Consider the following 24,919-nt stretch of genomic DNA (forward strand, 5'->3'; position numbering starts at 1 on the left):
TGAAGTTTCCAAAAACAATTCTTTATCAAATATTAAACAATACAAGCTAATATCAAACGCAATGTTATAGTGGAGCACAGCTCCTATTGGTCATGTCACAGTAGTCAGTCATTTTTCACTATGGCAACCAGGTAGCGCCTCCCTCCTGTTACAGGCTGGCAACTAGAAATATCCCCCGACCATTCTTGTAATTATAACTATGGTGACCATATTCGACACCAGCTGGGAGGAAGTCTAACGCTTCAAAGCGCTTATGACCATGTTAAGGCAGGTTAAGTGATCTTAATGTTGGCAAAGCCGGGTGTACACTACACGACTTTCAAAATCGCTGAGCCTCTCACATTAAACGACCGTATTTCCTGTAGTTGTCTTACCAACGTAGCGGTACGCACTAAACGGTGTGGCACAGACGGGGGTCACACCCTACAAGATTCTTCACTTGTTTGTCTCGATTTCACGCTGTCTCGCGAAAACAATTATGTTATTAGATTTAACGTAGCTACAACGAGCTGTGTCTCAAAATAGCCTCAAACTTTTTCAGTCAGACTTCACGCTTGCCATACAGAGTTGAAATATTAGTTAACATTTTGAATTCGATAACATTGCTTGTGCACTTCAGAGCTGTACCGACTTGACGCCTTGGTTAAAGGCCTGTACAAACGCATACTAGTGGTATTTATCGCTCCTGCTCGAGCACCTACACATTCTGTGTGATGCGAAACGTCATCTCACTGGCTTCCTCTCTGACGATCTCTTATTGGCTATTGCTGATCACCGTTCTCTAAACTTGTTTTTGCACATCTCACACTACAAGATCATTGCTGATTTTGTGCGGATAAAGTCAAACGCATGTTTGAAAATATCGGGACGTCTGGCACTGCTCAAAGAGATCAGTAGCCCTCAGATTGCGTCTCTTTGACCCGCTCACTCTTTGAGCCGCGCGCCCCGAGTAGGCAATTTTGTCTCGGATCTCAAACTTGTCTGGGACAGCTATATGGCCAAAATCGTGTAGTTCACACCCGGCTTTTTAGTGGCGAAATCAATGTCTGATATGGGAGAGGAATTAATGGATAATAGTTTAAAATACATTAAACTGTACTTTGCATTACATTTTTACATTTGAGTAATTTAGCAGACGCTCTTATCCAGAGTGACTTACAGTTAGTGAGTGCATACATTTTCATACTGGCCCCTCATGGGAAACGAACCCACAACCCTGGCGTTGCAAGCGCCATGCTCTACCAACTGAGCTACAGGGGACCATTAGAGCCTGATAATTAACAAATAGAACACCTGTTAAATCTTTAACTTAACAAGGCACATAGCACTCTTTAGACAATTCCTAATATGACCGGGGCACTGCTCAGTAACATGAGCACCATGATCTAGACTAGAGCCTGAATGATAATATTAATTGTTTATATAATTCTGTCAAAAAGTCTCCAGACTACTCACCCATAGATGGACAATGGCCAAGGCGTGTGGTTATCTAGTTCGAACCTAGCCTTTGGTGGAAAGCTGTTCTTTGGCACTGAAAAAGTCCAAACTGCTTCTTCTGTGACTTCAGTACAATTAAAAAGCACACAATTCATGTCAACTTTGGACAACATGCCTAACAGTACAAAAACATATAAAATCAGTTCACTAGACAGGACAACAGTTGAAAAGACAGGACCATCAGTTCACATGACAGTGACTGGAGGTCAGATTAAGGTCCCCCAAACACTCGGCGGTGCCTGGACTCATGGGCCACAATCAACACCAAATAGTCCACTCCTCAGAGGCTACAAGAATTCCTCTGTCCACCCCACCATCCAGGGGCCAGGGCTATAGCAGTGACTATGGCCCATAGTGTGGAGATGAGAAACTGGCCAGCAGCAGTGAGTAGTGTGGGAGGTTAGATGGTCATAGGGTCTCTTCTGGTGAGAGCCCGAGGGAATTCCCATACCAGTCCGTCTTCATGGGGAACATGCCTAGACGGCAGAAGGACTCTGGTCAACCAGTGACTGTGGGAAGAGGAAGACAAACCAACTCTGTAAGAACGATCATGTAGGTTTCACAACAGCCTAAATGAGGACTTACCTTGTTTCCTCCACACCAAACAAAACTTTCCAATTGTTTATTTTCCCATAGTGGTATGGATTTCGGAACACCTTACGAAAGAGAAACAGGCTTTACTAGCTAATTCCAAACTGGTACACCATGTTGATATTTAGGTAAATCCATAGAGCCCCCAATAAACCTTACCTTTCCCTTCTCCTTTAAACGTCTGACCTCTTTCTTGTTGATGTGTCTCTCCACACTGGTTTCTCCTCGGGTGATGAGGATAGCATGCCACAGTGTCAGACCTCCCAGAGCAACTGCCACCGAACTGCAGGGAATACAAACAGTGATCATGACCATCTGTCAATTGTACTGAACACAATTCAAGATAAGGTCTATTTGAGAATACACACAGAACAGCCATTGTAGTTCACCACAACAACAAAACTTGACTTTTTGCTAGAAATCCCAAAACGTTTAGCAGTTACAAATGCGTCTCACCTTGTTAGCACCCAAATGAAAATGACACTCTTGTGGACCATCTTTTCCCTGAAGGAAAACAGTGGTGGTGGAGTCTGATAGTAGCTCTAAAGAGAAAGCAAAACCAAACAATGTAAAGAGACCCTACATGTAAAGCAGTTTAATTGTGGGGCTTGCGCAGCGAAAGCCCCAGCTTCAATATTCGACCTTCTTCTTCAGCATGCTACTCCTCCTACACCGTTTAAGCTAGAAACACTGTTCGAACTTTAAAACGTGCGGAATGGTCTCACTCGAGTTGCAGTTTAATTAGTAAATGTGATTCCAATGAGTACTCTACAGGGTTAAACCACCAACCACAAAAAGCCTAACCACAAACAGTAGCTGGGTTAACAAAGGAGCACATCCACGGTCCTCCAAATGCAACTAGTGGCAAACCAGCGAAACTCTAGATGCCAAGTCTGTAGCCAATCATAGCCAAGGGACCTCAAACTAACTACCAATCACAGGGGACATTGCCTGGCTTGAGGAGAGAGCTGCAGTCTCACTGGGCAGGGAAACATAGAAAGCCCCATACTACACAGGGAGATGATTGCCAAACTGTTGTCAAATGTTGATTGGTAATTGACAGTGGGACCCAGTGCTGCCCAGTGGACCTTTACAGCCTGTCAATCTGTAGTACTATCGGGCCAAAAAAGAAGAACTTTCAACATCTGTTTTTTGAGTACCCTCTACAAATTAATCTGCTGTTTTCATTTTGGACAACACACCAGGGCCCGGTTTCCCAAAAGCATCGATGCCTTAAGATGCTTTCGGAAAACCTGACCCTGTTCTGAGTGCTGTGATTTCAAGAACCTTTTGTACTACATGGCCAGACTGAGAAGCAGTCCGTCCCCTACTCCTATCACTGGCTCCCCATTCACACTGCTAATGGAACAATGTCAATACACACACTGGTTGCATCCCAAATGGCACTTTATTCCCTATGTAGTGCACTACTTTTGACCATGGCCCACAATGCTCTGGTCAAAAGTAGTGCACTATATAGGGAATAAAGTGCCATTTGGGACACAGCCACAGCTTCAGTCAACTATGCAGGAGAGAAGTTAGTGCCCTTGACTAGCTCAATCAGAATGCATAATACTGAGGGAAACTATAGACTAGACTGGTTATGGGTGATTATTATATCATGATACCTCCCATCTTCTCTGTAGCTAAATAGAGAATTTGTCACAAAGCAATGGAAGCATTTTTAATCTAAAACAGTGAGGTGTTGGCTCAGAGCCATAGTATCTGTTACTATATAAACTCCCATCTTACCATGGTGGACTGGCGTCAAAACAGTACGTGATCTTGATCCTGAATACTTTAAATTACATTAGACAAACAGCCATCAGCCTTCTCAGTGGACTTGCCGAGAAACAAGTGTATTAAATTGCGGTTAATGTTTCATCCGATGTCTTTGATTCCTACATTTCAAAGCTCCCTTAGCTTTCCGTTAGCCATCTTTGCTTGGCTGCTGTCTGTTGCCTGTATCTTTAGCTAAACTAGCGGCAGCTCAACTTTTCACATCATGCTCAGAATGTATGGCCTTTCGCGGCCACACTCACCAAGGGTGTTTGGTACACATGCCAATAACAAGGCATGATTTACATGGATGGCAGTACTCAGAATACTCTTAGAAAGTCAAAATGTCAAGCCTTCTAGAACCTCTAAGAAGTTGACATTTTTCCGTCTGTTGACCTCCCTCACCTCGACAGCGTTGTAGGCCTCTATGAACATGCCTTTGCAGCTGACGCTGCAGTACATGCAGCCCATGGTCATGTAGAGGCAGAAGGAGAAGAAGTAGCGGTGGTTGAAGTGGCCCACACAGTTGTTGAGCCAAGCTAGCATCACAAGGCAAGTTAAGGTCAAAGTTAATGAGGCAGATCTAACAAAGATAAAACATGTAGGAACGCGAGAGATTATTCAATTGTATGACTTTCACCCCTTGGGTTTTAACATGCAATTCAATTCAAATAAAAAGATTACACTAAAAAAAGGAATCTGACAGATGAGATGTTGAAGACCTTGTTTGTGGGTCTCGATAGAAAGGATACGACAGTGGTGATCCATCTTCAGAATACACCTGAAACGAAAGAGAAAGTCACTCAGTGTGATTGACCTGCGCCATGGACTAGAGCTATCCAGTAGAGGTTTTGTATTTCTTGATGACATCATCTGATGCCTGACGGAGAGTCCTTAACTTACGTGTTGCAGATGCCGCAGTGGTGAGTCCTGGCTGGTTTGGGGACGATGCATTTCTTACAGATGGTCACTGACGGTGTATCACTTTTAACCTGAGAAACAAGCCAAAACACGGGAAATAGAAGGCAAAGTTATTTCACAACCATACCTAAAACTGCCTATAGCCTGTGTCATCAAAAAAACTTTTTTCTGCAGGCATTGGAGCGGGCACCTCCACCTCACCTGTGGTGGGTGTCCAGGGGAAGTGGTGGTGGCCTTGTAGTAGTGGAAGAGGACCATCATTAGGACCCAGTGGCCGTAGGTGAGGTGCCAGACGATCCACTGCAGTGGGTAGGTGTTGAGGATGACAGGCAACAGGCACAGGTAGACAACAACCAGCACAGAGCTGGTGAGGGCAATCACCAGGCACACAAACACCTGTTAACAGAGGAGAGGGGGACATGGACAAAGGGAACAACTCATGAGGGAGCGTGAAAGGCAAAAAAACTGAAAAGAAATGGAAGAGCAAAGAGGTTAATGTAACCAAACATGGGATATTTACTTAACTAGCCTACATTGAATTAAATACATTAAAACAAAGCTATTTGACTGTACATCTACAGACAGGGTAGCAGCGAGCATAGCAGTTAAGAGCGTTGGGCCAGTAACCAGGTTGCTGGTTCAAATCCCCAAACCAACTAGGTGAAAAAAATCTGTTGACGTGCTCTTGAGCAAGGCACTTAACCCTAACTGCTCCTGTAAGTCACTCTGGGTAAGAGCATCTGCTAAATGACTAAAATGTACACTACCAATCAAAAGTTTGGACACCTACTCATTCAAGGGTTTTTCTTTATTTTTACATTGTAGAATAATAGTGAAGACATCAAAACTATGAAATAACACACTTAACCAGCATGGCTACCACAGCATTCTGCAGCGATATGCCATCGCACCTGGTTTGGGCTTAGTAGGACTATCATTTGTTTTTCAACAGGACAATGACCCAACACACCTCCAGGCTGTGTAAGGGCTATTTTACCAAGAAGGAGAGTGATGGAGTGTTGCATCAGATGACCTGGCCTCCACAATCCCCCGACCTCAACCCAATTGAGATGGTTTGGGATAAGTCGGACGGCAGAGTGAAGGAAAAGCAGCCAACAAGTGCAAAGCATATGTGGGAACTCCTTCAAGACTGTTGGAAAAGCATTCCAGGTGAAGCTGGTTGAGAGAATGATTCGCTATTATTCTACAATGTAGAAAATAGTAAAAATAAAGAAAAACCCTTGAATGAGTAGGTGTGTCCAAACTTTTGACCGGTACTGTATATAAAATGTCAAATGCATAGAAAAGTGACTTACCACCCCAAACCAGCGAGTCACATTGTCGACTATCCAGTAGACAGGTTCAAAGACACAGTCCAGGTAGGTGTCAGAGTTGGTGAGGCTGTTGAAGTAGAGGGAGTTGAGCAGCAGCTTCCAGTAACTCCACACCTCTCCTAGCTTCCTCCGGGGCTTGCTGGGGCGCCCCCCTCGCTTAGGGCACAGCCGGCAGCAGCGCAGGCACAGGCGCATCATCCTGGAGAACTGCCACCTCCAGCTGCGCATGCCCCCGTCTTCCACACACACACGGACAGACACACAACACAGAAGCAGGTGAAAAACTACTACGACCGGAAAGAAGAACTTGGAATGTACGGTCATCCATATTGCAGATGATGTCATCGTCATCACTCTTTCTTTGAGAAATACAACCCACGGTCGAGTGTAACACTCCCAGCTCGACAGATACTGTGACTTCGGAGACTAGTGTTCAATCCCCACATCCACCCTTCCTAATATGCTTTCTTCTCCTCATCAAGCTCCTCCTTTAATTCTAATCTGTCTGAATAAAACATGAATACAATACAAAGACGGTGAAATTCCACTCTCCTTAAAAAAAAAGAACCTCCTCATCTCATCTCTCAATTAAAGGGATACTACAGGATTTTGGCAATAAGGCCTTTTATCTATTTCCCCAGACTCAGATGAACTCGTGGATACCATTTGATGTCTCTGCGTGCAGTTTGAAGGAAGTTGCTAACTGCATTAGCTCGCAAAACTACCTCCATCTTCCTTCATACTGGACACAGAGACATAGAAATGGTATCCATGAGTTCATCTGACTCTGGTGTAGATAAAGAGCCTCATTGTCAAAATCCTGAAGTATCCCTTTAAATGCTTCACAACAACCAGCTCTCCAAGACCTAGAAAAGCCTTTGTCAATATAAGCTCATCAAGAGAGACGTCTGCTCAGCGCACGTCTTCCTCTCCACGGAACGAAGACAAAGCATTAAAGTAATTAAAACCAGTGCCGTTTCCATTGGAGCCAAAGGATGCATGTCCAGAGAACGGGACAGGGCGATCAGGTTATGAGTGCGTCCACTCTCACAAAACTTATACTGTTAATAATGCATTAGAATTACAGTTCTGTGGCCGAGCCTTCTATTGAAAGACCTTGGGTATGCAAAACAAGTAACCTTATAAGACACCAAAAGCCCAAGGATGAATTTCCTAAGAGTGGAATAAGTTGACACCCGATCAGGGCATCATTTCATGAAAGTGAGTATTAGTTACACTAATAAGGGGGAAACATTGGTTAGGCTCTCCAGAACGCTAAGGACATACACATTTTACTAAATGTTTTCCTGATTTTATTTTTTTCAAGTGAGGCTAGTGAGAATCTTTTTTTTTTTTGACCATCTTGTTAATATACTATAGCAACCTTAGTTCAACACCTAGCGACCTAATCAAGAGATTTTCGCCTCTTGGGAGGCTAAAAGAGGCTAAGTTCAGCCATAACGTGAGGGGAAGTTGTTTATCTCTTCACTGGAGGCTTGGGGATATTATTTTAGCTATAACCGTGCAATTTCCAGATTTTTTAACTTTTAATTACATTTGTATGGCCTAATCATCAATTATTAGTGCTGGGACCTTCACTGTGGCCAGCTGTTTGGCCTACAACTATCCCCTCTGTTGTCAATATGCAGAGAGTACGTGATCCCTCTTTACAACCAGCACAGATGGAATGACAGAAATCAAATAATGCCAACAGGTGACCATGAAGTCACCCAGTATTACTGAGATCATTGATATCAGCATATGACAGCATGCCAGTCGGCAGGTAGCTTAGTGGGTAAGAGCGTTGTGCCAGTAACCGAAAGGTCGCTGGTTCTAATCCCCGAGCCGACTAGGTGAAAAATCTGTCGATGTGCCCTTAAGCAAGGCACTTAACCCTAAATGCTCCTGTAAGTCGCTCTGGATAAGAGCGTCTGCTAAATGACTAAAATGTAAATGTAATAGAAAGGCTGCGTGGAACTGGAAAATATTAGGGGTGATTTCCAGCCAAATCAACAGGCTGTTGTTGACTACCTACCAACTACACCTGCAATCGAGAGGTAGAGTTCAGAGTGACATATTGGAACAAACCAGTATGAACATGCACTCAATCTCTAAACCGGAACAGCACCATCAGAAAAATAGTTTTTCCTCAATCTCTGATTAACCCCTTAATTTTCAGTTTGTAAAACACAACAACTAAGCTCTTTAAGGCAGCAAGGGCAGTCTCTATGGCAACCTCCAAATCTGCCCAGCGAGGAAATCATGTCCTCTGCTCTGCCTGGGTAATAAGCTTTGCCCTGTCTGTCCCTGAAACTGGCTTAGCCTATGTGTGTGCAGCACAGGCCTTGCAACTGGCAAGCTGCACAGACAACTCCAAATAAACACTTCAGTCTGTTTGTTGCTTCTGCTCAATACCCTTCTCTCTCTGTGCCACTGTTGTGTCTCTTCGCTCCCAGTGAAAGGTTGTCTTCAGGGTAAACATTTACCCCTGTGTTGACAGCACTGGAACCAGGGAATGATGGAGTTGTTTATTGGGGTCATTACACTCCAGAAAATGGCCTCATTCTACAATCCAAATTGATGCAAATGAGCTGTCAAACATTCACATACTAAGAAAACAATCCACAACATACAATGTTAATCCAGTCACAACTGAACAGTACATTTTACATCCGAAAGTATTACATTTCTATGGTCACATTCATGCAGCTCTGTGTTGACTGTCCAAATAACATAGGCCTAGCTTATTGTTGGTCTTCATTTTACAGGGTTCTCTAACGTTAAAAGGGGCAATTTTTGGACATAAATGAATGATATGTACCCATCAATTCTTGAAGAATATAACTTAGAAATGTCCCATGAGCTTAGTTCAACTGTCATACCCCATCAGAACCCAAAATATATACTTGTTTTACGCCAATGTTTGTAAACAAACCACATATAGCCACAACATCGTTAAAACGATCATTTTGATATCATGGATGGCTCAGTCCTTGTATCCATAGCTCTGCCTATGAATTTGAGAGTGATAGTTAAAATTTCTCCAGACCCATTCCTCAGCCTTTTATCGAAAAGGTGGCGGGACTCGGGGAGTTGCTTTGTTATTGTTTCAACCGCCGATTGCCGCTTTAAGGCACAGAAAAGCATACTCATTGTCATGTTAATCTTTGTTGCCGCTGGCTACCACATAAAACAAACAATGTTGATAGTGTGCCACCTGCCTGGCAATCTTGACTGCAGAGTTTTCCGCTGGCAGGCCGCTCCATGACATTAGATTACAATCTGAGATCTGTGTTGATTGCAAACTATTGCCATTTTACGATGGCTAGCTAGCTATGATAGCTAATTACTCGTACTGATACCATTGATATGCAAATAATCAAAATATTTCACTCACCTTATCTTCAGAAATGATAGGACCAGCTAGGTTAAATGCATTGACATTCAAGTCATTATAACTGTGAAATGTTAGCTACACTCAACGAGATTTAGCAAAGTGAGCAAAACATTATAAATCGCGCGCGGATGCAGCCTATCTTATTTTCTTGTGTCAAAAATTATCGAGACGTCGTGCCCCCTTGGGCATGCATTGGATCTTGGGAAGTGACGTTTTTTCGTACTCTTCAAGATGTCAATAAAACCGTTCCCTGCTAATCTGTTCATCGGTTCAAGCTGCACTACACCATCCATCCTTTTGGGATTTTCATGTTTAATGAGTACTATAAATTAAATCAGGAAAAATCTCTTATTGGAGAAGAAAAGCGTTGTCTCAAAATTGGTACTCCAACCAGGAAGTGGAGACGTCATATGACTGGATGAAAAATGGCTGCTGTGCAGTGGTAAAATGCATCTTTTCTGATCAGAAATCTGTCTTTGCTGTTCTTTAAATCTTAAGAGTATGAAAATGACATTAAAATAACATAGCTAGATGCATAACAACAAATGAAAATGCGTGTGGCTTGCCTGATCTTGCTGTCATAACTAGTCAAGAGCTGTCAACTTTGTCTTGACTTTGTTTAGTTTTTTCTCGAAGTTAGCTATGTAGCTAGTAACATTCAGCATCAAAAAGTAAAATCTGAAAAATAACACACTTCTCTTACGTGCAGGAACCTCATGTTTTGCTAATATTACACTCTGTTTGTATTAATGCAGGTCTATTCCAGAGACCTCTGAGTGAATCAAGCTGTAACATATGTTTTCTACGACAGGCACTCTCGTAGTCGCAGGTATGAGGCTGAACTGCAGAGCTGTGGCCTGGAGGTCGCCCCAGTGGAGTTTGGCGACTACCATCCCCTGAAGTCCGTCACTGTGAGTAGGGCATTGCATGTTGTGGATGCACACCATATGTGCTGGGTGTATGTTGGTGGGAATACGTGACAAAGAAATTGAAACTTGTTCTGTTGTAGGCTTGTTCTTTTAGCATCATCAACATTAATGCAAGAGTGTACCATCCTACCATAGAACATGTTTCTAATCACGTGTGTGTGTGTGTGTGTGTCTCTGTAGTAAACAAGTTGTCCCCCTCCACCCACCCATCCATCCATACCACACAGGTGACAGACTCCAAGTCGCTGAGGGGAGCACGTAAAGGCAGCACTTCCTCCTCCTCCAACTCTGTGGCACCAGATCCCCTGAGCTCCATGCTGGATGGAACAGACCCCCTGTCCATGTTTGCTTCAGCCTCCGCCAGTGAGCCCCCCCTAACCCTCTCACATAGCAGCTCCACTGGGGTGAGTGAGTCACTGGGGTGCGGATAGAATTACATACTCACTGAGGGACAGACGGAAGGGAGGTTCCTAGTGGGATAATGGTAATGGGGGTCTGATATTTGTAGTGTGACTCATTGTGGAGGCATTGGCCCTTACAATTATGTTGTTAGCAATGAGGCAACATGCACAATTTCCTTCTTCCACACTCTCACTCCTTTTTCTGCCCTCTGTTCAGGACTTGGGTAGAGGGAAGAGGATGGAGATGGAGGATGAGGTTGGAGTGAACTTTGAGCCCTGGTCATCCAAACGGGGAGAAATCCTGGCCAGGTTCACTACCACAGAGAAGCTCTCCATTGTGAGTAATGTGTGTGCTTTAATAAGATCTCTTAAAGATAAACATTTCCCATGCTTGGTAATGGGACTAAGACAGACTTCTCTCTCTTGTTTTTTGACAGAATCTCTTCATGGGCTCAGATAAAGGTCAGTCTACTCCATAATCTTCTTTGATATACATGTACCAGTACCCCTATTCTGAAAGCTTGCTCGATTGAGACTAGACAAAAAAACAAAACAAATGTGCATTGTTGTGGCACTTCTGTCATTCTCAGGTAAGGCTCCCAGTCCTGGGTCCTCTGCTGTATCGGAAAAGGTACGAACTCGCCTAGAGGAGCTGGATGATCTGGAAGAGGTAAGTATAGTAGAATGGATCTATAGCCAGAACATTCTATGTTGAGTTGTGTTGTCAAGAATGTTAGTGTTTACATCTCTAATGTTGGGTGTTGTTAGGATTCTCAGAGGGAGCTGCTGAACCTGTCCCAGCAGGACTATGTGAACTATATCGAGAAGCTCAACCAATCTCTAAAAGAGGCCTGGGCCTCTGACCAGAAGGTCAAGGCCCTCAAGATCGTCATCCAGGTCAGAACTGCAATACTTATAACAAATCTATTATAATGTAATGTATTTACAATGTCGTTCTGATAGATCCTGTGTCTATGTCATTGTATGTGGGAATCGTAGTGCTCCAAGCTGTTGTCAGACACCGCTGTGATTCAGTTCTACCCCAGCAAGTTTGTGCTCATCACAGACATTCTGGACATCTTTGGTGAGTACTGAGGACTGCCTTCTCACTTCACTTAATCTGTTATAGCAGGGCATTCTATAGTAACATAGTCACATTTTTCACATTGTGTTGTGGGTTTGGTTATTGTCAGCAAGTGGTCACATTATTTTAGGTGACCAAAATGTCTCTCCCTCATAGGACAGCTGGTTTATGAGAGGATCTGGTCCATGTGCTCTGACCCTCGCTCCCTACCAGGTATGTCCTATCTGTCTATCTCTGTCCGCCGCTTCTGTGTGTCAAACCAAGTGCTCTCCATGGTCCTTTCTTTTTGAGTTATTATTTATTCAGATCCTTCTCCAGACTCCTTCACAGCTGATGTGAATGTGAATGACACGGCCAAGAAGACCTGCCTCAACTGGTTCTTCAAAATCGCCTCCATCAGAGAACTCATCCCACGACTGTATCCTTTATTATATACATCAACCTTCTAGTAACACACTCAGTCATACAGTTATCATATCTCTACCTATGTCTCTGATTGCATAGTGGTATGAGTTGAATCCTTGACTCTACATACAGATATGTAGAAGTAGCTCTCCTGAAGTGTAACCGTTTCTTAACCAAGTGGTGAGTGTCCCTCCCATGTTTCCCCACCTTGCTCTACAGATGTAGGATCTTAATTTGAGTCAGTTTGCTACAGCAGGAAAATAATCCTGCAGCAACAGGAAATGTGGATTATAATGAATTGACATTTTTGTAGGGGTTGATACATTTTTCGTAAGGGAAAATTACAGTGGAAATTACAAACTTCAGAAGCTTTTTAAACTTCAAACACACTACAAGTTCTCCTGCAACAGGGTGATCAAATTAAGATCCTACATCTGTAGCACCACTCTCTCATCCCTCTAGCCATCCATTCACTGTTTTATCTCCCTCTCTCTGTGTTCTCAGTGGGATCCAGGAGACTCTACCTCGCCTCACAGCTATGATCCGGGGGATAGGGGACCCCCTGGTGGCTGTGTATGCCCGGGCCTACCTCTGTAGGGTGAGACTGGCTCCTCCTATAACTAACTTTATTTATTAGTTCCTCCCATTTGAAGAAACGTTCGACCTCTGGGCTGCCCATTCTCATTAGATTGAAACCATTGGTTTCCCCTGCATACATTTACAGTATATTTAAACTCAGTCATGAGAATTGGATAAATTGTCTATTTGTCTTTGTCTAATCTCCCTACTTTCATCTCTCTCTCTGTCTCTGGGCAGATTGGGATGGAGGTGGCTCCTCACCTGAAGGACTGCCTGAACAAAAACGTATTTGACCTGCTGGGAACGTTCCGTCAGATCCATGGCGACAGTGTCCAGAACCAGCTGGTCCTGCAGAGGGTGGAGATCCCAGTCTACCTGACCCTCTACTCCCCCGCCATCCACTGGATCCTGCAGTGTGTCTCCTACAGAGCACCAGAGGTACACTACCACCCAGCATAACACATCCACAGTGGTCCAATAATTGAGTGAAGTTGACTGGTAACAGTTATATAGTTACTGTATTGGGGATATCCCCATAACAGCCGCTGGCATGTATTTGACATCCATTATTCCATTGCAGCCCCTGCTAACTGAGATGATGGAGAGGTGCAAAAAGATTGGGAATAAGTGAGTACTCCTCTGAACCAGAGTGATTTATTTAGGAGGGCTGAAGCAGTGTGGTAGAGCTTAGGACAGAGCATGTTACTGTGTGGTAGAGTTTAGGACAGAGCATGTTACTGGCATACAGGAAGCCATTCCTGAGGATTGGGACTCAACTAAAGTATCATCACCTTTTGATTTCCCCACAGTGCCCTGCTGCTGAACTCTGTGATGTGGGCGTTCAGGGCGGAGTTTATCGCGACGAGAGCCACTGACTTCATCGGCATGATCAAGGACTGTGATGAGGCAGGATTCCCCAAGGTTAGACACATCCACATTCACTATGATCAAGGACTGTGATGAGGCAGGATTCCCCAAGGTTAGACACATCCACATTCACTATGATCAAGGACTGTGATGAGGCAGGATTCCCCAAGGTTAGACACATCCACATTCACCATGATCAAGGACTGTGATGAGGCAGGATTCCCCAAGGTTAGACACATCCACATTCACTATGATCAAGGACTGTGATGAGGCAGGATTCCCCAAGGTTAGACACATCCACATTCACTATGATCAAGGACTGTGATGAGGCAGGATTCCCCAAGGTTAGACACATCCACATTCACTATGATCAAGGACTGTGATGAGGCAGGATTCCCCAAGGTTAGACACATCCACATTCACCATGTGCTCCAAACATATACATCGGTGCCCCTCCCTTCAGCTTTGATCTGTTATCTGTGTTGTTTACTCTTCTCTTAGATATGTAAACACTAACATTCTTGACAACACAACTCAACATAGAATGTTCTGGCTATAGATCCATTCTACTGTACTTATCTTTGTCTGTCCTCCTTCAGCACCTGTTGTTTGGCTCTCTGGGCCGCAGTCTGGCCTGTGCTGACCCTCCTGAAGCAGAAAGGCTGCCCATCCTCAACGAGGCCTGGAAGGTCATCACCAAAGTGCGCAGTCCACAGGTGCACAACAAATAATAACCCTATTAGACAATGAAGACATGCTTGGTGGTGCACATGGACAAATGGTCAGGTTGTAAATGTTACCTTCTCTTATTCCAGGATTACATCAACTGTGCTGAGATCTGGGTGGAGTTCACCTGTCGTCACTTCACTGTGGGTATTTTTTTGTATTTTATTAGGATCCCCCATTAGCTGTTGCAAAAGCAGCAGCTACTCTTCCTGGGGTCCACACAAAACATGAAACATGACATAATACAGAACATTAATAGATAACAGCTCATGGACAGAACTACATTTCTTTACAAAAGTCACACGTAGCCTACATATCAATACATACACATAAACTATCTAGGTCAAATAGGGGAGAGGCGTTGTGCCGTGAAGTGTTGCTTTATCTGTTTTTTTAAACCAGGTTTTATGTTCACTTGCGCAATATGAGATAGAATGGAGTTCCATGCAATAATGGCTCTATATAATACTGTATGCTTTCTTGAATTTGTTCTGGATTTGGGGACCCCTGGTGGCATGTCTGGTGGGGTAAGTGTGTGTGTGTCAGAGCTGTGTGTAAGTTGACAATGCAAACAATTTGGGATTTCAACACAATGTTTCTTATTAAAAGAAGAAGTGATGTAGTCAGTCTCTCCTCAACTTAGCCAAGAGAGACTGACATGCATAGTATTTATATTAGCCCTGTGATTACAATGAAGGGCAAGACGTGCCGCTCTGTTCTGGGCCAGCTGCAGCTTAACTAGGTCTTTCCTTGCAGCACTCGACCACACGACTGGACAATAATCAAGATAAGACAAAACTAGAGCCTGCAGGACTTGCTTTTTGGAGTGTGGTGTCAAAAAAGCAGAGCATCTCTTTATTACGGACATACCTCTCCCCATCTTTACAACCATTGAATCTATATGTTTTGACCATGACAGTTTACAATCTAAGGTAACGCCAAGTAATTTAGTCTCCTCAACTTGTTCAACAGCCATACCATTCATTACCAGATTCAGCTGAGGTCTAGAACTTAGGGAATGATTTGTACCAAATACAATGCTCTTAGTTTGAGAGATGTTCAGGACCTGTTTATTACTGGCCACCGATTCCAAAACAGACTGCCAATGAAAGAGTTGTAAGGATCAGGGTCTCTAAATGATTCATGCTATTAGAATCCTTATCTTCTCTCTTTCTGTCAGAAACGTGAGGTCAACACTGTGCTCTCTGACATCATCAAGCACATGACACCGGATCGGGCCTTTGAGGATGCCTATGCTCAGCTCCAGTCCGTGATAAGGAAGATCCTCATCTACTTTCATGACTTCTCTGTCCTCTTCTCCATGGTAAGACTTGGTTTGACATTCTCCAGTCTCACACAATCACTTGTGTTTGTCAGTGGATCGATCTAACTAGTTTCTCTGGGATTCTCCCTCAGGAGCGTTTCCTTCCTTTTGTGGACATGTTCCAGAAGGACAGCGTCAGGGTGGAGGTGTGTCGCTCCATCATGGACGTCTTCATCAAGTACATCTGATTTAGCCAACACCTTTGTTGTTGTCATGCTACATGGCTAATGACACCCAAGCTAAATATCTCTTCAACTCTTCTATGCTTCTGTGCATTTCTCATTGTGTCTATCCCTAATGTCTGTCTGTGTCTGTCACCTCAGACACCAACAGGAGCACACTAGAGACCCTGTTATCCTCAATGCACTACTGCACATCTGCAAGACCATGCACGACTCTGTCAAGTAAGTAGCCAACTGTGGGTGGGTGGGTGGGTGTTATAAAATGACTCTACTCTCTCTGTGTCCTTTAGTGCGCTGACTCTGGAGGATGAGAAGAGATCTCTAGCCTTACTGATCAATGGCTTCATACGCATGGTGAGTGTCTGACTGACTAGCCCTCCTCTGGGTCACCATGCGCTCCTTCTCCTGCATTTCCAAGGCTGACAAACAGTGACTCAGCATATGTTTGTCTCTCTCTCTCTCTCTCTCTCTCTCTCTCTCTCTCTCTCTCTCTCTCTCTCTCTCTCTCTCTCTCTCTCTCTCTCTCTCTCTCTCTCTCTCTCTCTCTCTCTCTCTCTCTCTCTGTCTCTGTCTCTGTCTCTCTCTCTGTCTCTCTCTCTGTCTCTCTCTCTGTCTCTCTCTCTGTCTCTCTCTCTGTCTGTCTGTCCAGGTGTCGTTTGGTCGTGACTTTGAGCAGCAGCTGAGTTTCTGTGTGGAGGCCCGGGCCACGTTCTGTAACCTGGAGCCAGTGCTGGTGCAGCTCATCCACGTGAGTACAGCGGAACAGCCAAAGGACCAACCATACCCTCAGAAGCCCTTATCTGCATCGTCTTATCTGTGTGTGTGCATATACGTGCGACACAGACCACACCTAGACATAATGTACCTTTATTAACTTATGTGTTTAGTTCTGTAATTGCAATACAGACCGATTTCTTTTGACAGTTGATATGAATCTATCTTAACGTTTTAATAATTTTGCCATGGTTACATATACCTACTGTATATGCACTCAACTTATTTTCCAATTTTCAGACTGTGAACCTGCTGGCCATGGAGACGAACCGTGTGATGAGGGGCAGCCACTCCCACAAGACTGCTGCTTTTGTCAGGGTTTGTCACACTACAGCACTATCTATAACACCAACATCTGTTTACTCAATATGGCCGCTAGTACGCCACTGAATCCTGTCATTGAGTTGTTCTCGCTCTCTCTCAGGCATGTGCTGCATACAGCTTCATCACCATTCCCTCCCTCAGCAGCATCTTCAGCCGCCTCAACCTCTACCTGCTGTCTGGGCAGGTGGCCCTGGCCAACCAGTGTCTTTTCCAGGGTGAGTCTGAGTTTGCTCTGTTCAGAGTACATTATGAAAACCTGCTCTTTCCATGTTAAATCCACTTCAACCAGTGTAGATGAAGAGGAGCAGACCGATTTTAAAGAAGGATTTATAAGCCTTGAGACAATTGAGACATGGATTGTATGTGTGCAATTCAGAGGTGGAATGGACAAGATAAAATATTGAAGTGCCTTTGAACAGGGTATGGTAGTAGGTGCCAGGTGCACTGGTTTGAGTGTGTCAAGAACTGCAACCCTGCTGGGTTTTTCACGCTCAACAGTTTCCTGTGTGTATCAAGAATGCCGTGTGTATCAAGAATGGTCCACCACCCAAAGGACATCCAGCCAACTTGACACAACTGTGGGAAGCATTGGAGTCAACATGGGCCAGCATCCCTGTGGAATGCTTTCGACACCTTGTAGAGTCCATGCCCCAAGGAATTTGGGCTGTTCTAAGGGCAAAAAGGGGGTAAAGTTGGGCACTGAGCAAATTTCAGGTCTGCTGAGCGCAAACTTGAACGTGGTAAAAGATCTGTGCAACTTCCAGCTCACGTTTACTGTGAACACTGAGGCTGTACCCGCTTTAAGTTACAGTTTTAACAGTGGTCAAGTAGGCTACTGTGGCTATTTGATCGTAATGTAGGCCTACCAGAGTGGCCTACCATCAAAAACAATGGAGAAAATGCATCACATAACATTTTAACATGGAAATGGCTGTTCTATCATTCAGCCTACAGTAGCAGCCAATGTGTGGTGTTCAATTTAGGCCTACATTCCATGAGACTTTTGAAAAAAACATGCAGGGCTTGACATTAACCTGTTCATCCACTTGTCCTTCAGATAAGGAGGTGACTGAAAATGTTGTTGCGTTGTTTGATGCAAGAAACCACTTTACAAAATAAAGTTAATTATTATTCCCATACCATTATTACAAAGAATCAGAAAAATTATGCTACCCTCTGCCTATTGGCTTCTTCGCTTATTCAAGCCTGTCTCAAAATACAACACTGCCCCTTTAAGACCAAAAAAAGCTCTTTACCTGACTAGCTTTTCAAAGATGTCTAGAAATGTACATGTTTTGTGCTCTTGTAGGAAGCAATCACTCCCCTATTGCTGACTACAAATGATTTATAACTGGGCTAATAAATCACTAACTAGCAAAGGATGTGAACAAATGTGCACACGTTGCTACATGCAGCTGTCACTTTGATCTCAGAACAAGCGCATCTACTCACGACCCCTCATGCTGTAAACGCAGTCCAGTTCAAAGTAAATGGCACAGATCCATATATGGCAATGGTCTATTTGCATATAGGCCTACTGCAGCTCTGATTGGTTATGCCGCACCGGTCTGTGTAGAGAATGAGCTGAGTCGTGTGTGTGTCAATGCAATAGAATCCTACTCTGATGCGTTCTGCCTACAACAAAATCTCTTGCATAGATACTTTTGCATACTAAGTCTTGCATAGTTACTTTTGTTTCGGTATGTTGCATTGAAAGTGGCTAATATTGCTTTGATTCGATCACAATTGCCACAGTAAAGGGAAACATTGATACGGTTAACTAACAGGGAAAACTCTAGAAAGTTGAGTGAAGTTCAATCCCGTGCTTCTCTCAGGCAGTCTCGGGGCTACTGTGCGCCCGCGCACGCACGAATCTTAGAGGGAACATTGGGTGCAACTCAATATTAGGAATGTGTTCCCAATGTTTGGTATACTCAGTGTAGACAGACCCAGACTCCTGAAGTTTCATCCAGTTCTGATGTGAATTCTCATTAATTGTTCTCTGACTCTCCTAGCGGATGCATTCCTGAAGGCAGCGGTCAGTGTGTTGCCAGAGGTTCCACGCAGTATCTGTATCGAAGGCAAACTGCGCTCCTCTGAGGGCTTCCTGCTTGACTTCATCAATAACTTCCTGTCAGCACTACTAGTTGTGCCGGTAAGGAAACATCCCTGCTCCTCCGATAATGCTTGAAATAACTCAAGAAATAGGAAATATCAAGGAAAGACTTCCTGTTTGTGTGTGTGTGCATGTGCGTGTCCAGGACCACCCAGAGGCAGGGGTGTTGTACCTGGTGCGTGGGCTGCTCAACATGGTACAGGACTACACCTGGGAGGAGAACAGTGACGCCAAGTTCCATGTCTACATCAGCGCCCTGCCACTACTGGCTGCCATGAGTCAGGAGACCTACCTCTACTCCATCCCCAAAGGTACAACACACAAAAAACGTTCCGTGCTCACAGGGAAGAAAAACTGACGCTCTAAAATTCGCTCCATTCATTAAAATAACCAACACCCATCTATGTTTGTGACTACCTGGACCTACCATTTGATTTTGAAGTATTGAAACCAAACCATATGGATTTAAATGAAAAGTATTTTAATAAACATGAAAAGGTGAATGTAAGAAGCGTTCATCATTTCAAATAGGCTACATGTCATATTAAACAGCATATAAACACTCTAAATAGGTCAGGAGCCAGAAAGAGAGCCTAAGAAGGAACGAAAATGAATTATTTAGGCTATATTATTTCTATTATTTCAAGGCTATAGCCTACAAAAAAATACATTGTGAAGCATTTGCGAGTGTGATGCAATAGTCTGGTAGGGACATAAAGGGCTCATCATTTAAACATCATTTTGTTGTATTAAATCATTCTAGTCTATAAATTGTGCATATAGGTTGTGATTTACTTAGAATGAAATACAAATTAAACGAAAAATGACTTATTAGTGACTTTGAGTTCATTTTTAGAAACACGAGTTTGGCCAATCTGTGACTTCAGGCTCATGCGATGGTGCCTGGAGAGCAGACCAGCTGCGGAGAATATCCTCTCCACACTTGCAGAGCCACTGGGGATGCTAAACACAGGCTGGGCAGAGATGCAGAGTTTTTTGTACGTTTTTTTTTTTTACTAAAGGTTTTTAGGCAAAATAACCCAATCAAAACAGGAAGTTCCTTGAATGTGGGAATATGCAAGGCATATTGGACCTAAATCAGTATTGGCCTATTGTATAGATAATAGAACAAAAATTAACGAAAGAGATCAGATTTTTAGTTTATAAATACTTTGCTACAATGACACACTTAGCTCCAGTCAAATTAGGCATGCTCCGCTCACATACTCTACCACACACACATACACTCTCACACACACACACACACTCATCTACCTTACTTTCCAGAATTATTTGGCATATAATAAATAATATATGCCATTTAGGCCAACAACATTTTGCAGACCCTTTTATCCAAAGCGACTTACAGTCATGGGTGCATACATTTTAAGTACGGGTGGTCCCGCGAATCCAACCCACTATCCTGACGTTGCAAGCCCATGCTTTACCAACTGAGCTACAGAGGACCATATGATTATTGATCTCTCAGAGTAGGCTTTAGAAATCTAGAAGAGTGAAATGAAAGGATAATTGGAGTCAAAGCCAGCTAACACACACCCTTCCTTTCTCTTTTCCAGTGGACTCTAATGAAACACTTTATGGAGGAGATCCCAAGTTTGTGGCAGAGATCAACAAGTTATGTGAAACTCTGATTGGACATGTGCTGGACCATCTCAAGAGCTTGGGTAGAGATGAGGTAGGACACACACTATCCCTGTGTCTGAGGAAGTCACTGCTTATACATTATGTTCTTTGTATTTTTCCATATAACTTTTACTTAACTGTCATCTCTTATCCCTTCCTCTTTATGTTATAGAGTGTTCGTAGACAGGGTAGTCTGGCCTTCACTCTGTTTGGCTGCATCCTGGCTCATGGGGAGCTACGCAACAACAAACTCAACCAGCTGTCTGTCAACCTGTGGAATCTGAGCCACAAGCACAGCTACTGTGACACACGCACCTCTGTGAGTAAAACACAGGCAGTTTTAGGTGCAATAACAATAAAACATGGAGAGATAATCACTATATCTGTATACACAATACAGAATATGGTTTATTTCTTAGTCACCTTTTTGTTTTTTCTTGACAGGTGCAGACACTAGAGTCCATCAAGCACCAGGCCCAACAGCCAGGCATGGCTCACATCTCAGACATGGTTCAACGCCTCACTCTGCAGTCCAGGACCTGAGGATATCAACTACATCCCCTGTCCCATACATCTACAGTGCCTTCAGAAAGTATTCACACCCCTTCACTTTTTTCACATTTTGTTTTGAATTTAAAAATGATTAAATGTCCCAAAAATTGGCCACTGGCCTATACACACTACCCCATAATGTCAAAGTGGAATTATGTTATTCAAAATGTTTACAAATTAATAAAAAATGAAAAGCTGAAAAGTCTTGAGTCAATAAGCGTTCAACCCCTTTGTTATGGCAAGACTAGATCAGTTCAGGAGTAAAGATTTGCTTAACAACTTACATAATAAGTTGCATGGACTCACTCTATGTGCAATAATAGTGTCTAACATGATTTTTGAATGACTCATCTCCGTGCCCCACACATACAATTTTCTGTAAGGTCCCTCAGTCGAGCAGTGAATTTCAAACACAGATTCAACCACAAAGACCAGTGAGGTTTTCCAATGCCTCGCAAAGAAGGGCACCTATTGGTAGATGGGTAAAAATAGAAAAGCAGACATTCAATATCCGTTTGAGCATGGTGAAGTTATTAATTACGCTTTTGGATGGTGTATCAATACACCCAGTCACTACAAAGATACAGGCATCTTTCCTACCTCAGTTGCCGGAGAGGAAGGAAACCGCTCAGGGATTTCACCATGAGTCCTATGGTGACTTTAAAACAGTTACAGAGTTTAATGTCTGTGATAGGTGAAAACGGAGGATGGATCAACAACATTGTAGTTACTCCACAATACTAACCTAATTGACAGAGTGAAAAGGAAGCCTGTACAGAATTTTAAAAAATCCAAAACATGCATCCTGTTCGCAACAAGGCACTGAAGCAATACTGCAAAAAATGTGGTAAAGCAATTTAACTTTTTTTCCTGAATACAAAGTGTTATGTTTGGGGCAAATCCAATACAACACATTACTGAGTACCCCTCTCCATATTTTCTGGCATAGTGGTGGCTGCATCATGTTATGGGTATGCTTGTAATCGTGAAAGACTGGGGAGTTTTTCAGGATAAAAAAGAAACAGAATGGAGCTAAGCACAGGCAAAAGCCTAGAGGAAAACCTGTTTTCAGTCTGCTTTCCAACAGACACTGGGAGATGAATTCACCTTTCAGGAGGACAATAACCTAAAACACAAGGCCAAATCTACACTGGAGTTGCTTACCAAGAAGACAGTGAATGTTCCTGAGTGTCCTAGTTACAGTTTTGACCCTAAATCTATTTTAAAATCTATGGCAAGACCTGAAAATGGTTGTCTAGCAATGATCAACAACCAATTTCCCAGAGCTTGAAGAATTTTGAAAAGAATAATGGACAAATGTTGCACAATCCAGGTGTGGAAAGCTTACACAAAGACTCACAGCTGTAATCGCTGCCAATGGTGCTTCTACAAAGTATTGACTCAGGGGTGTGAATAATTACACTACCGTTCAAAGGTTTGGGGTCACTTAGAAATGTCCTTGTTTTCCATGAAAACATGCATGAAATGAGTTTGAATAGGAAATATAGCAAAATGAATAGGAAATGTAGTCATTGACAAGGTTAGAAATAATGATTTTTAATTGAAATAATAATTGTGTCCTTCAAACTTTGCTTTCGACAAAGAATCCTCCATTTGCAGCAATTACAACCTTGCAGACCTTTGGCATTCTAGTTGTCAATTTGTTGAGGTAATCTGAAGAGGTTTCACCCCATGCTTCCTGAAGCACCTCCCACAAGTTGGATTGGCTTGATGGGCACTTCTTACGTAGAAATACGGTCAAGCTGCTCCCATAACAGCTCAATAGGGTTGAGATCCGGTGACTGCTGGCCACTCCATTATAGACAGAATACCAGCTGACTGCTTCTTCCCTAAATAGTTCTTGCATAGTTTGGAGCTGTGCTTTGGGTCATTGTCCTGTTGTAGGAGGAAATTGCCTCCAAACAAGCGCCGTCCACAGGGTATGGCATGGCGTTGCAAAATGGAATGATAGCCTTCCTTCTTCAAGATCCCTTTTACCATGTACAAATCTCCCACTTTACCACCACCAAAGCACCCGCAGACCATCACTTTGCCTCAACCATGCTTGACAGTTGGCATCAAGCACTCCTCCAGCATCTTTTCATTTGGTCTGCATCTCACAAATGTTCTTTGTGATCCGAACACCTCAAACTTCGATTCGTCTGTCCATAACACTTTTTTCCAATCTTCCTCTGTCCAGTGTCTGTTCTTTTGCCCATCTTAATCTTTTATTTTTATTGGCCAGTCTGAGATATGGCTTTTTCTTTGCAACTCTGCCTAGAAGGTCAGCATCCCGGAGTCGCCTCTTCACTGTTGACGTTGAGACTGGTGTTTTGCGGGTACTATTTAATGAAGCTGCCAGTTGAGGACCTGTGAGGCGTCTTGTTTCTCAAACTAGACACTCTAATGTATTTGTCACAATTGCTGTTGCTCCAGATACTCAACTAGTCTCAAGAAGGCCAGTTTTATTGCTTCTTTATTCAGCACAACAGTTTTCAGCTGTGCTAACATAATTGCAAAACGGTTTTCTAATGATCAATTAGCCTTTTAAAATGATAAACTTGGATTAGCAAACACAACGTGCCATTGGAACACAGGACTGATGGTTGCTGATAATGGGCCTCTGTAGATATTCCATAAAAAATCTGCCGTTTTCAGCTACAATAGCCATTTACAACATTATCAATGTCTACACTGTATTTCTGATCAATTTGATGTTATTTTAATGGACAAAAAAATTACTTTTCTTTCGAAAACAAGGACATTTCTAAGTGACCCCAAACTTTTGAACGGTAGTGTATGTAAATGAGATCTTTCTGTATTTCATTTTCAATAAATTAGCAAACATTTCTAAAAACATGTTTTCACTTTGTCATTATGGGGTATTGTGTGTAGATGGGTGAGACAAAAAAAAAAAAAATCCAGTTTGAATTCAGGCTGTAAGACAACAAAATGTGGAATAAGTTAAGGGGTATGAATACTTTCTGAAGGCACTGTACGTCCCCTGTATGGATTGTCTCGCCTTAAAACTGCATTTGTTTAGTGCCCACTAGGTGTCAACTAGGCTCCTGGAGGACTGTACACGTGCATATTTTAATTTTTCAGTATTTCATTTGGATTAGGTATGTTGCCTATAGCCAATACGTTACATAAATTGATCAATTAATTGCCCGATTGATATGACACTCCCTCTTCAAGTCTAGACTGATCCTAGATAGGAAGAGCTCCTTGCTACGCCATTATTGAAAGATAAACTAACATTATAGATAACCGATTCATACAATGCCGTTAAACTTAACTGCATTTCAATGATTGTATACTTGTGTATGTATTTGTACTGAAATTACATTTTGTATATTATTGTAATAATGTCTGAACATACAGTTGAAGTCGGAAGTGTACATACACTTAGGTTGGAGTCATTAAAACTCGTTTTTCAACCACTCCACAAATGTCTTGTTAACAAACTATAGTTTTGGCAAGTCTGTTAGGA

At 43.0% G+C, this 24,919-nt stretch overlaps 2 protein-coding genes across 3 annotated transcripts; one reads left to right on the top strand and one right to left on the bottom strand.

Moving 5' to 3' along the window:
- LOC311129991 (palmitoyltransferase ZDHHC16B-like) lies at window positions 1-9,694 on the bottom strand. Its single transcript, XM_084162567.1, has 10 exons — window positions 9,520-9,694; window positions 6,105-6,358; window positions 4,990-5,184; window positions 4,771-4,859; window positions 4,620-4,648; window positions 4,273-4,406; window positions 2,545-2,630; window positions 2,248-2,371; window positions 2,083-2,153; window positions 1-2,006 (listed from the first exon to the last, which is right to left on the bottom strand). Exons 2-10 carry the CDS (start codon window positions 6,348-6,350, stop codon window positions 1,898-1,900), a joined length of 1,083 nt encoding a protein of 360 aa, XP_084018693.1. The 5' UTR covers window positions 6,351-6,358; window positions 9,520-9,694; the 3' UTR covers window positions 1-1,897.
- Window positions 9,695-9,701: 7 nt separating this feature from the next.
- On the top strand, window positions 9,702-23,719 carry LOC311129865 (VPS35 endosomal protein-sorting factor-like). 2 transcript variants are annotated; one of them, XM_084162383.1, is made up of 29 exons: window positions 9,702-9,961; window positions 10,331-10,430; window positions 10,676-10,852; window positions 11,067-11,186; window positions 11,287-11,311; window positions 11,440-11,519; window positions 11,618-11,746; window positions 11,849-11,933; window positions 12,090-12,146; window positions 12,252-12,351; window positions 12,471-12,518; window positions 12,843-12,936; window positions 13,155-13,355; window positions 13,498-13,544; window positions 13,727-13,838; window positions 14,384-14,500; window positions 14,600-14,653; window positions 15,691-15,834; window positions 15,927-16,012; window positions 16,158-16,238; window positions 16,307-16,370; window positions 16,666-16,764; window positions 17,031-17,108; window positions 17,215-17,329; window positions 19,130-19,269; window positions 19,376-19,541; window positions 20,808-20,926; window positions 21,047-21,193; window positions 21,319-23,719. In XM_084162383.1, exons 1-29 carry the CDS (start codon window positions 9,945-9,947, stop codon window positions 21,415-21,417), a joined length of 2,901 nt encoding a protein of 966 aa, XP_084018509.1. In that variant the 5' UTR covers window positions 9,702-9,944; the 3' UTR covers window positions 21,418-23,719. The 2 variants fall into 2 exon arrangements, with proteins under 2 accessions (XP_084018509.1, XP_084018510.1); XM_084162384.1 differs by lacking the exon at window positions 9,702-9,961 and having other exon boundaries at window positions 10,348-10,430; window positions 10,629-10,852.
- Window positions 23,720-24,919: the final 1,200 nt, after the last annotated feature.

The sequence above is a fragment of the Coregonus lavaretus genome (assembly GCF_964263955.1).
Source record: "Coregonus lavaretus genome assembly, chromosome: 1".
Classification (NCBI taxonomy): domain Eukaryota; kingdom Metazoa; phylum Chordata; class Actinopteri; order Salmoniformes; family Salmonidae; genus Coregonus; species Coregonus lavaretus.

What these genes read in the sequence shown, in the direction of transcription:
- LOC311129991 (XM_084162567.1), bottom strand. Translation starts at nt 6,350, where the DNA reads ATGCGCAGCTGGAGGTGGCAGTTCTCCAGGATGATGCGCCTGTGCCTG. An exon ending in CCCCTGGACACCCACCACAG is followed by an intron (nt 4,860 to 4,989) that starts GTGAGGTGGAGG and finishes CTTGTTTCTCAG; the next exon opens with GTTAAAAGTGATACACCGTC. An exon ending in AGGCCTACAACGCTGTCGAG is followed by an intron (nt 2,631 to 4,272) that starts GTGAGGGAGGTC and finishes CTTTCTCTTTAG; the next exon opens with AGCTACTATCAGACTCCACC.
- LOC311129865 (XM_084162383.1), top strand. An exon ending in CTTCATGGGCTCAGATAAAG is followed by an intron (nt 11,312 to 11,439) that starts GTCAGTCTACTC and finishes TGTCATTCTCAG; the next exon opens with GTAAGGCTCCCAGTCCTGGG. An exon ending in TGCTGGTGCAGCTCATCCAC is followed by an intron (nt 16,765 to 17,030) that starts GTGAGTACAGCG and finishes TCCAATTTTCAG; the next exon opens with ACTGTGAACCTGCTGGCCAT.